The 12,603-nt window shown below is 49.3% G+C and overlaps 1 protein-coding gene across 1 annotated transcript in view; it reads right to left on the reverse strand.

Annotated features, from left to right (window-relative positions):
- BACE1 (beta-secretase 1) overlaps nucleotides 1-10,696 on the reverse strand; it is a 25,123-nt gene extending 14,427 nt beyond the window's left edge. Inside the window, exon 1 of the mRNA XM_043900054.1 lies at nucleotides 9,933-10,696. Within this exon, the coding sequence (XP_043755989.1) occupies nucleotides 9,933-10,193 (261 nt within the window). The 5' untranslated portion in view covers nucleotides 10,194-10,696. The remainder of the gene's footprint in view (nucleotides 1-9,932) is intronic.
- Nucleotides 10,697-12,603: the final 1,907 nt, after the last annotated feature.

Consider the following 12,603-nt stretch of genomic DNA (forward strand, 5'->3'; position numbering starts at 1 on the left):
TTGTTCTCATTCTGAGAGTTCTCCAGTTATTAAGAGTTATTGTTTTGGCCAAACAAACACAACTTTTCTTGGCAGCCTATGTTAGGGTCTTACCACTTTTGCGTACCCCTGGGAGGGGGCTGTAACTCTGATTCTTTCTGCCAAAGGAAAGTTTGTTTCCTTCTATGTCGGCCTCAGAGTTTATGATGAAGAGCCCTTATATTCTCATATCACAAGCTTCTTGGTTGAGATATAGGAGCCTTTCTTCCATTTCACAAAGGAGAAAACTGAGATCAAGGGTAAGTAAGGATTTGACCCCTGTTGCACACAAGCCTTCCCAGGTGGCACTACATGGTGAAGAGCCCACCTGCCAGTGCAGGAGACATAAGGGACATGGGTTCGATCCCTGCAACAGGAAGTTCCCCTGGAGGAGGGCAGGACAATCCACTCCAGTATTCTGTGGAGACTCTTGTCTGGAGAATCCCATGAACAGAGGAGTCTGGTGGGCTACAGTCCATAGCGTTGCACAGTCAGACATGACTGAGGCAACTGACCACACACACAAGCCACAAAGCTTGGGTCGTTTGGTTCTGCCCATCCGTGAAAGTCTGCTCTTTCGTCTCCTTGACATTCCTGTCTCTCTCATTTGGAAAGGACAGGCAGATTGTTTCACTAGTGAATCACACCCGCTGTGTCCATGCCCTTGTGTGATCCCCTGTAACTTTGATGCCAGACTTGGCCACATTACTTGATTTGACCAGTGGGACATCAACAAAGGAGGAAAGCAGAGGTATAAGTGTGTGTGCACTGGGTGGGGAGGGCACTGGCCTCCTGGAGTGTGGCCCTGAAATTGTGTGTGAGGAGGCTCTGTCTTGCCTCCTTGAAGTTGAAAGACTTCATGGAGAAGGAGGTCCAGCCAGCCCAGCTTCATCTGACCCCCAAATAACCCACCAGCCACATGAGGAGCCCAGGTAAGCTCTTCCAGAGAACCACAACCAACCCACAGAATCCTGAGAGATGATGATTCTTGTTTTACTTTGTTACACTGCATCAGATAACTGATAAAAAAAAAACTTTCTGAATTAAATCCTGAGATCCTTGACTTCGGGGGCACCTAACCACTCATAGGTCAACTCCAAATACCATCTCTTGTCTCTTTCCCCCTCTCTCATCATGCTTCTCAAGTTTCACAGTAGCACAACCATCCGTCACCTGTGCATAGGCTCTTCCCTTTGCCTGAAATGTTCTCTCCCTGTTTTGTCAAACTTCTGCTCAACTTCCAAGTCACCATTTAAACGTCCTTTTCCCCAAAGGTCTTGCCCTGACGCCCCAGCCCAGCCTGGACTCTCACAGGTCCTCAAGAACACTTGTGCCGCTTCGTCTACCCCCTCATCCAACTTGAAACCATTTATTCAATGTCTGTGTGTCCCACACATGGCAAGCTCCACAAGGGCAGGGAACACATTTCTGAGCTAATTATCTAGTTCTTATCTAGCCCTCAGTAGGTGCTCTGTAACGATTTTTCTTAAACTGTAATTGTAACCATAATTGCCTCATTTGCTGCAGGTTTCTGTAACTGTAGATTCTCACTCTTAGTTCTCAGCCCTAGGGTCCTTTCAGGGGTGATTTCCAGTCGGAAACGGTGTATGGTGATGATGACAGTGGATGCCCACCACTGAAACTGACAGAGTAGACACCCAGGTTCTTAGAGCAATTGGAGTGACTTCAGGACTTGCTGGTCCCAGAGGCTTCTGAGTCAGCTTCGCCTGCTTCCCTAAGTGGATATCCCCAGACCTGAGTTTGCCCACGGCTGAGAGAGAGAGGAAAGGAAGGACACAAGGAGCAAGTCAGCAGCTGGGCATGGCAGAGGGCCAGCGCAGCGCACAGCTCCTGCCTCAAACTGAGTCCGGCAATTTTGTCCCATCCAGGCGCCTCCCACCTTGACCAAGTCAGCTGACCCGATAGAAATGGACTCCTTTTCCAGACATCCTCTGCTTCCACTTCGCTCTCCAGGCTGAAGCTGGCAATCAATACCTGGGAGCAAGTAGACTCCTTGGTCCTGGGCTGTTTTTTCTTTTTTTTCAAAGGAATCCCAAGGAGGCCAGGTCACCCCAAACCCTATCAAGGGTACCCTTCCCACTTTAGACAGGCTGCTCCGTTTCCCCCAGGCTCAAACCCAGCTCAACTAATATTTATCAGTGCTTCCTATTCAAATGCAATGATAGATGTAAATGGTCAAAAAAATATACATGCCTACTATTCTGAAACAACAGATCTAAGACAATGGTTTTCAATTTTTTTTTTGAAGCAACAGAAGCTTTTTCCAATCTCATGCAGTATTCCAGTGTATCAAAGAGAAAAAAGCAGAAATGCTGTGCTTGAAAGAGAGGTTTTACTTCCCGTAACTCCATCCCCTCCTTGCCTCGAAGTGTCTCTTTAGCACCTTCAGTCTCCACGGAACCCACTTAGGAAACCCTGCTCTGAGGGTACACAGCCACTGCTGCCTGCTTATTGTCAGAGGGTGTGTTCTTCCTGTTGTCTAACCTCATCCCATCCACAGCTTGCAGGGGCTGTAATCATCTCTGAGTCTGTCGGGTGAGAATGAAGCTGATCTCTGGCATATACCCACTTTCCCCCATGGTGCCGAGTTGTGGTCCCTACATAGGTCTGTTTGCTTGAGCCATAAGGAGACGCCAGGGTTCAGGCCTTGGGCTATCTGGGGAAAACTCCAAAGGTGCTGGAGTCAAACAATTGGTAGCGTTCACCCACCCTGAGAGGCCGACCGAGAAGTCCAGCCTGTATGTGGTGGGGTTACAAGTGATCAGCAGACAGGGTAGCCACTGGGCCCTTCCTGCCAGGGGAAGCCCAGGGAACTCTAGGACCAGGAACGTGGTCTGTTTCCAGAACTGCCCCCTGCCCAGGCCCCTAAGCCAGGTGGCTCCCAACAGACAGAGAAGTTAGTTGTCAGGGAGGAAGCTTTCCTGGGGGATGTTTCTCTTCCTGGATTTTTAACCACAATTTTCTGCTTAGCTCTTTACCAGAGATACCAAAGAAGGGCTCCTGACTGCCTACCTTAGTGAGAGGACACAGTCTTTCTCAGTGCCCCCCACTCCCAGCTCTGAACTCTTTCCTTCCAGACCTGGGGAGGTGAAGGAGGGGACAGGGGTGAAAAGACAGCCTGAGAGTCCTAGCAGAGCCTTATGTACAGCTGAAGCCTGAACCCCAATCTAGAAGTCGCCTCCCAGTACTGAGGCCAGCACTGTCTGGGGTTGTTGGGCTTCAGGGTTGTCTAACTTAGAGGGTGGTTCTTTGAGTTCAAAGGTTTTCAACCTTTTAATTACCGAAACTCAATATGCAGGCCAATCAACCAAACCTGGAATTCCACTGTTTAAAAACAAAACTGACCTGTGCTGGGAGACTTGGAGGCAGGTGGGACAGGGGAGGGGGCGCCTGGTGAGTGAAAAGGTGGAAGATACAGAGTCTGCCTGCTTACCTGTCTCCTAACCTCTCCCTCTTCCTTGAGGTCCTGTTACCGAATCCCACAAATCATAGTTTGAAAATCATTCTAGGGAGGGGTCAGGAAAACCACTTTATGTCTTCATGGTTTTTTGATTTTTTAAAAAAAATTTATTTGTCTGCACTGGGTCTTAGTTGCAGCATATGGGACCTAGTTCCTTCACCAGGGATCGAACCCTGACCCCTTGCATTGGGAGCATGGAGTCTTAGCCACTGGACCACCAGGGAAGTCCCTTCATGGGTTTTGAGATCCTGAATCTATATAGTTTTCTTTATTTTTTAAAATATTTATTTATTTGGCTATGCTGATCTTTGCAACACTCAGGATCTTCAGTCTTCATTACAGCATGTGGGACCTAGTTCCCTGACAGTGATAAAAAATGGGCCCCCTGCATTGGGAGCATGGAGTCTTGGTCACTGGACCATTAGGGAAGTCCCACTTGTAGTTTTCTATTTTTCTGATTACTTTTCTTTGCTCTCTTGACCTCTGTACCCAATATTCTTCCCCTAATCATTTCTCTGTTCTCTCTCCATTCTCTCAAAGAATAAGTCTGCTAATTTGACTTCCATAGCTACCTCTGCAGGTGATCCTCAAATCTTCCTGTCCAGTCCCAACTTCTCTCCTGGTATCCAGATCCCCATTCTCAGCTGAGGGCTTCCCCGATGGCTCAGATGGTAATGAATCTGCCTGCAGTTCAGGAGACCTGGGTTTGATCCCTGGGTCGGGAAGATCCCCTGGAGAAGGGAATGGCAACTCACTCCAGTATTCTTGCCTGGAGAATCCCATGGACAGAGGAGACTGGTGGGCTACAGTCCATGGGGTCACAAAGAGTCAGAAATGACTCAATGACTAACTTTCACTTTGACTTTCATTCTCAGCTGGTTGCATCCACAAGAATTGTCCATTGGCATCTCAAAGTCAACCAACATGTCCCAGACTATAGAGTGCTAGAAAGAGCCAAGTATGTAGACTTGGAATCCAAAGATCAGGATTTGAATCCAGCTCTGTTCTTCTATAACTGAATAACTTGGAGCAAACCATTTAATCTCTCTGAGCCTCAGTTTCCTCTTCCCCAAAAGAGACATGCTAATACCTTGCCTGTGTAATGAAAGCAGAATAATAAACATGGAATTTTGGTAAACTGTACTATGCTTTAAACGTGCTCAATTGCTCAGTCATGTCTGACTCTTTTGCAACTTCATGGACTATAGCCTGCCAGACTCCTCTGTTCATGGGATTTTCCAGACAAGCATACTGGAGTGGGTTGCCACTTTCTCCTCAAGGGGATCTTCCCTACCCAGGGATCGAACTATGTCTCCCACATTTCCTGCATTACAAGCAGATTGTTTACTGCTAAGCCACCAGGGAAGCACGTTGTGCTTTGAAAGTTTGTTCCTTTTGTTGTCTATCCTGACACAAACACAGTCAGAGAAGTTCAAAGGAAGTGGACCTCTCTTCCCTCTCCCCTACCAGGGGCACGGAACACCCTGTTGACCTAACAGGTGATGCCATCTCTCTGAAGACCTCTCCTCCTTCACATCTTCTTTCAGACCCATGTGTCCTAATTGAGATCCTCTTCTTAAACTCTAGACCATCCAAGTTATCCTCCAGCCTGGAACTGTTTTCCTGGAACCAAAATTCACTAGACCATCTCTCTGCTGCCTCTAGAATGAAGCCCAACCCCCATTCAGCCTCACAGCATCCTTATCACAACTTCCAGCTTCTTAGCATAGCTCATGTCTCTCTTTTTGAAGTTTTTCTCCCCAACCACTCTCCAAATAGCAAAGCTCTCTCATCTTTCTAGGCCATATTCAAATGCTACCTTTTCTAGCAAGCCTTTCCTAACACTGTCAGAAGTAGCTGCTGTATACTTCTAAGACTCACTGTTCTGTTTTTCTTTTTTTTTTTTTGGCTGTACCTTGCAGCATGCAGAATTCCCAACCAGGGAGCAAATCCACGCCTCCTGCAATGGAATTGCGGAGTTTTAACCACTGGACCGCCAGGGAACTAACTTCTCACTGTTCTTCTTTCTGTACCAATTGCACTTGGTCTTATGTGATATTTAGGTGCTTACATATCTGTATCTTACACCAAATCATGAGCGCTCCAAGGAGTGAGACTGACATATCCTTCTCTTTTGTACATGATAGGTGCTCAACAAATATTTGTTAAACTGAAAATTGACCACCGCGAGATTTCAACCCTAACAGTTAAATTATGAGCCTGTGTTTGGATAGTGATATGCATACCTTTCCAATGAGATGACATTCTTTCATTGAAGCGAAGAGAATGAAAATGCTTTCTCCAAGGGCTCCAGTCCTGCACTTAGAATGGCTCATCAAAAGTTCTACTTAGAGGTCTTACATTTTATTTATTCATTCGCTGAACACTTTTTAGGTGCCTTTTCTGAGCCTGATGCTATCATAGATATTAGCTAAGGAGAAATGAAACCCTGAAAAAAAATAATCAATTAAAAAGGACATTGTCCTCAAGAGCTTGGTGTTTTATGAAGTTTTTATGTCACAAAAACAGTGACATATGCTGATAAATGCAGTAAGGGAGATGAGAAAATGGAAGCAGGATCTCTAATAAACGCTCTTCTTCTTCAAGATACACAAATAGGTAGGTAGTAAGGCTGAATAGGGCTTTCCCAGGTGGCACTAATGGTAAAGAACCCATCTGCCAATGCAAGAGACATAAGAGATGCGGGTTTGATCCCTGGGTCAGGAAGATCCCCTGGAGGAGGGCATGACAACCCACTCCATATTCTTGCCTGGAGAATCCCATGGACAGAGGAGCCTGGCAGGCTGCAGTCCACGGGCTGCAAAGAGTTGGACACAACTGAAACGACTTGGCACAGCACACACGCAAGGCTGAGAGGGAAGTCAAGGGTGAGACAGGGTCCAGTTTATTGACCAGCCAACTGGCCAGTTATTTTTCAGTCCCCATTTCTTCTGCTAGAATCTTCAAATGGTTAAGACCTTTTTATATAATGCAGGAATTACTGGAAAGAACAAAACAATCTATATAGAGTTTATTTTAAAACTTTTATAAACTGTAACCATAAATACAAGGATATATTTGTATATCCGCACTCCTAAACCATCCCCTGCTGCCAACTTTCTCACAAATGGTCTTGTCATTTTCTAATTCATCCCAGATGGGAATCTTGAAATCGTCTTTGACACCTTCTCCCTCACCCTCACACCAGTGTTACCAAGTCTGGTCTATCTGCCTCACACCGTTCCTTGCAGCCTGGTCTCCCTCCCATTTCCCCTGCTTACAGCCTCACGCCATCCTTGTCACAGCCCTCCACACTTGGACCTTTGTGATAGAGCCTCCTGCTACCTGCATCCCTCAGTCCCATTCTTTCTAAAATTCAGGTGTCTCTTTCTAAAAGATTGCTTCTTTTGTCATTCTGCTGCACATATTCAATTTTCCCCTCACTTTAGCAGACCAAAGTCCGGCCTAGGTTTCTCACTGTCTCCTGAACAAACATGCATAAAGCCAAACACACATAACTCGTTCTCTCATTCACTGTGTCCTCACTTGGTCTCAGGGGGAGATGGTGGGAAGAAGTGGATACACAAGTGAAGCACACAGTTCGGGGGGACCTTTCTTCACTGAAACGGCCTTGCCCCTCCTATCCATCCTTCAAGACCATGCTCACAAATGCTCACAGCACGTCTTTGTGAGACCTTGCCTGATTTTTACCTCCTCCAGGACATCTATAGGGATTTCCCTGGTGGTTCAGTGGTTAGGACTCCACACTTCCACTGCAGTGGGCATGGGTTCAATCCCTGGTTGGGGAACTAACATCCCGCATGCCGTATAATTCGGCCAAAGTAAATAAATAAAGTGAAGAAAATAACCCCTCCCTCAAAAGAGTATAGATGGAAAAAATTTAAATAAAAAAAACGAAAGCAAAAAACACCTACAGCATCCACTCACTGTAGTACAGATCAGTAATTTTCAAACCTGAGATTCTGATTTAGGTACGGATGCGTGGTGCGAAGTCGCTTCAGTCATGTCTGACTTTTGTGACTCTATGGACCATAGCCCACCAGGCTTTGCCATCCATGGGATTCTCCAGGCAAGAATACTGGAGTGGGTTGCCATTTCCTCCTCCGGGGACTTAAATTTTCACTTCCATACTAAAGCTCTTTGAGGCAGAAAATATATTTCCTGTCTCTTTGTGGATCAGTCTCCCAAACCCCGCAGTTAATTCCCTGGCACACAGAAAGTGCACCCCAAGTTTCACTGGTACTTGTTCAGGGCACTGGGCCTTTCACATTCTCATTTGGTGCTTAAAAACCCCAGGGTCAGGAAAAAGGGGATCCTTCTCCCAGACTGCTGGAGGGAGAACTGAAATCACCGAAGAGCGCAGACTGGCTGGCATTGGCTTAGGAGCCGTAAGACAACCCACAGAGTTGCCTCATCTGCCACGGGCTCCTTGGGCTGGTTTTGAACTTTAAGCCCACTTTCCCCTTCTCCTGGGAAGGAGGGGGAGGGAACTGACACATTGGGAAATTGCTCTGTGTCAGTTCCTGGGCTGGGGGTGTGTACACTTTATCTCAAGGGTCCAAGGAAGTATGGTTAATAGGCCCCCCATTTACATCTTCTACATGTAAAATGTGGAGGCTCAGAACACTCAAGTTTTTATGCTTCCTTGCAGAACACAGAAGAGGTAGAAGTGGCCAGGCAAGTTAGAAGAAAGGGATTTCACATTTACTGGAGGTGAAGTATGTGTCCAGGTGCATTGTCTTAGGTGCTTTCACCTACAAAGTCTCCGTTAATCCTATCACCTTGCAAAGGAGATCTCATATCACCCATTTTAAAGACACAGCAAGAGGCTCCGAGAGGTTATATAATTTTCCCAAGGCCACACAGCTGGGAAAAGGAAAGGCTGTGGGTTGTGGAGGTGGCATTCTGGGTCTGTCTGACCCCAAAGCTCTTGTTGGTCCCACAGCCTGTCCTGTGTCCATGTCACAGGATCTATGCCCAATTTGCACGGCACATCTGTAGCAGAAACGGGAGTAGGAACCAGGTCCCACAGCTTCCTGCTCCCTCACAACACCTGGCCTCTGGTTGGCTCAGGCTGCTAGAGGCCTGGATTCAGGCTCTGTCCTTTCACTGACTCAAGTCTGTTGATAGTGCACAGGCAAGAGGAGGGGTAAGTGGGGGAGCCCAGAGCCTTGGATCTGCTGGTGGAGGGCAGTGGGAGATAGGCCTGGGTGGCCTGGACCTCGGAAGGCTCGCTTCCAACAGGTAATTGGGGAGCGGGGTGCGCTTCTCCCCCAGATTTGGCATAAGTGCTGTTGAGAAGTCCAGGGAGTGTAGCAGTTCCCTCTGCCCATAGACACACTCCCACCTTCACAGACCCTCCCAAGGACAAGCCTCCCAGACACAGATCTGGGGGAGGGGGGGTGCCTCAGAGATGTGCAGGCTCAGATTCAAGGTGACACTCACCAGCACACACTCAGCCATCCTGTTACCTGTGCCCAGGCTCCCCCACCGAGGAAGCAAATGCTCACAGAGGTCAGCCACAGCATCCCCGCGGAGGGCTGCTCGTGGCCAACTCCTTCCCGGGCAGAGGCGCAAAGGTTGCACCCTCCATGGCCACCTAGGAGGTGCCTTGGAGGACTGTCAGGAAGCATGGGGCATGGGGACCTGGCAGGCAGTGTTTTCTCCATCGCTGCCACCCGCAAGCATCTATCGGCTCGTGGAAAGAGTCTCATGCTTAGAAGGGGGCTCTGGCTCCTTTTCTCTATGCAGTTTATGATCTGTCCTTTCCCCAGGCTCAGTTCAGTTCCCTCTGGCCAGTGCTCAGGGAGGCATTGGGTGGGGGAGGGGCTGGAGGGCAGGCTGCAAAGGGGTGGGGAGGAAGGAGGGACGGGAAGGCCACACTCAGCTCCCGGCTTCTGGCTAGAGTGGAGGTCACAAGAAACCTCGCTTCGCTGCCCTGCGGCCGCCCAGACAGAGGGAGAAAAGGGCTGATCCAACTCGTGCCAGGATCCCTTGGTCAGAACCCTAGATGCTGAGATTGGGCGACCAAGATCCAGAGCAGAGGGGTGGGGAGACTCAGGCATGGTGTGGGCTGACACCTGTTCACAGCCCCTATGGTTTGGACTCTTCCCCAGGTCAGGCCTCCCCCATCCACGTGTTTTTCTTGCCCCCAAATCCTTCCTGAGGGGCGTGTGTATAAGACTAGGAGTGAGGGGAGGACAGTCAAAGCCTGTGAGGGGAAGGGAAGTGGGGCGTGGGGCTTTGGGGCTGACTGCTGCCACTATGATCCCAGAGGACATGTTTGGGAGGGGATCCCTCCAGCCCACACCATGCAGCTCCTGTTTTAGCAGGAGCCCCCCGCATGCTGCACCCCCAGCCTCTCTTCCTCGGCTCATGAGGAGGGAGGGTAGGGCTGGCCTGGCGACCTTACCGTCTGTGGGGGGCTGCCCACGGTCATCTCCACGTAGTAGCCCTGGCCGGACTTGCCCCTCAGGTTGTCCACCATCTCCACAAAGCTGCCCCTCCGGCCGGGCTCCTCGGACTCCTCGTCGGCCTCCCGGGGCAGCCGCAGCCCCAGGGGGGCGCCCCCCAGCCCGCTTCGCAAGGGCAGCCGGATACCGGGCTGGGAGCCGTGGGCAGGCAGCACCCCGGAGCCCATCCACAGAAGTAGCCAGGGCAGCGCTTGGGCCATGGTGGGCCCTGGCCTTGGGGCACTCTGGGCTCACTTTGGCCCACGTCCGTCCCTGGGGCCTGCCCCCAACTCTGGGTGCTAGAGGTGGCTTCTCAGGAGAGTGAGCAGGAAGGCATCAGGGCTCCAGAGCCTGCAGGCCCCTCGGTCGGCCCCTGGGCCAGGAGGTGGGGATCAGGCAGGAGAGATCCTCAGAGACAGGAGGGGAGGAGACGGCTCCGGAGCCCGGCTACATCTGGCTGGTGGTCCAGCCTCAGCGGTGGTCCGGGAGAGGCCGGCTCGGGCCCCCCGGGGGGCTGGGCGGGGCGGGCATGGCAGGTCCGAGGCTGCTTCCTTGGTCTTTCTGGCGGGGTGGCGGCAGGGGAAGGGTCAGGGGCTCCAGGCTCCTGCGGCTGCGTTTGCTGTTCAGGCCACCATAATCCCAGCTCCCAGCTCCCAGCTCCCAGGCAGCCCGGGGAGGCGGAAAGACTTGTGGTGGTGGCTGTCAAAGCCAAAGGGTTTTCGCTTTTCCCTGGGATCGCTGGGAAGTGTAGTCCTTCCACGGCAGGCAGCCCGGCTTCCGGGGTTGGTGAGGGGTCTGGGATGCCCTCTGCCGAGCCGGAGTCCACCCTGCAGGACCCTGGCAGCGCGGGAAGGGCCGTGGAGATGGAGTGGTGGCTGACGTCTCTCATTCCTTTAGTCCTTCACTGGGCAATTCTGGAGCACCCACTGTATGCCGGGCACTCTGCCAGGCCCTGGGGCCACGGAGAGAAATAAAATGCACATTCAGCACACAGAATGATGGGACTTTAAGGAGTAGGGGTTTGAGGGTGGGGAGGGTCCCTGGGAAGACTCACTGGGAGGAAGTGATATTTAATTTGAACCTTAAAGAATGGGTGGATTTTCTAAGAGCAGAGATTTGGATAGCAAGACTAAGGGATTTAGAAGCGTGTTCTTAGCAGCCAAAGGAAAGAGCAAGGTCAAAGGGGAAATGCAGAGAGTGTTCTGCCTTCACTGGAGCCTGCAACCTGCAGGCAGGTGAGAGCCACCTGGGGCTTCTCTCAGCTGAATCTTTTTGTGTCTTTGGTGCTCTACCCGCCCTCACTTCCACCCCCACTGAGGTGAATCTTCAAGCCCCTACTGATTTCTGTGATGTCAGTGAGCTGAAGGTTATGGCCATGCTCAGCTCTAAAGTGTTACCATCCCAAGAAGTATCTTTATGTTAATTGGTAAGAGCTTAAAACAAAAAGCTTTAGTGCTAAAATAGCTTAAAGGAGAAAAGTCATATGATTATATTAAAACATTATCAAATGTGAAAGCTATTGTCAAAATTCAGAAGTCTTGATTAAAGCCAAAGAGAAGCTTCTTAAACAAGATAATAGAAGAGCATGGAAAACATAACAGTAACACGCTAAAGTGATTCCCTCTGGTGGCTCAGATGTAAAGAGTCTGCCTGGTGTGAGCGAGACCTGCGAAGATCTCCTGGAGAAGGAAATGGCAACCCACTCCGGTATTCTAGCTTGGAAAATCCCATGGATGGAGGAGCCTGACAGGCTACAGTCCATGGGGTGGCAAAGAGTTGGACACGATTGAGTGACTTCACTTTAGGAAAGAGAAGATCATTATCACCACTCTTATCTCAGATTAGATCAGTCTAGCTAATTTGGTAAGATGAGAAAATGGAACAAATGTTAGAAAGCAAAGGATCATTATTTACAAATCACATAATATGGATAGAGAAATCCTAACCAATAAGGTGATTAGACACAGGTTAAACAAAAATCAATATACAAATATATATATATGGGGGAACCTTGTATATAATAAAGATGACACTCATACTAAAGGGAAATGGATACATTTATTAATAACTGTTGTTGGGATAATTGACTGCCTTTAGGGAGGAAAGAAAACTAAATCCCTATCTCATCTAAAAACAAACTGCAGATAGATCAAAGAGCTCAACATTAAAAAAACAAAACTACAGGGACTTCCCTGGTAATCCAGTGGTTAAGACTCCGCACTTCCACTACAGGGGCAACTGGTTTGATCCCTGGTCACACAATGTATTTGTCACACAATAAAGAGATGAAGGGTGAAAGTGAAAGTCACTCAGTTGTGTCTGTCTCTTTGTGACACCATGGACTGTAGGCCACCAGGCTCCTCTGTCCGTGGAATTCTCCAGGCAAGAATACTGGAGTGGGTTGCCATTTCCTTCAGGGGATCTTCCCTGACTCAGGGATCAAACCCAGGTCTCTCGCATTGCAGGAAGACTCTTTACTGACTGAGCCACCAGAGAAATCACCTGGTAAGCAATCACAGGAGCATGGGTTTGAGCCCTGGTCACACAATGTATTTGTCACACAATAAAGAGACGAATGGTAAATGTCTATAATATACAAAGAGCTTCTATAAGTCTATAAAACCCCCAACA

The sequence above is a fragment of the Cervus elaphus genome, chromosome 1, assembly GCF_910594005.1.
Source record: "Cervus elaphus chromosome 1, mCerEla1.1, whole genome shotgun sequence".
Classification (NCBI taxonomy): Eukaryota; Metazoa; Chordata; class Mammalia; order Artiodactyla; family Cervidae; genus Cervus; species Cervus elaphus.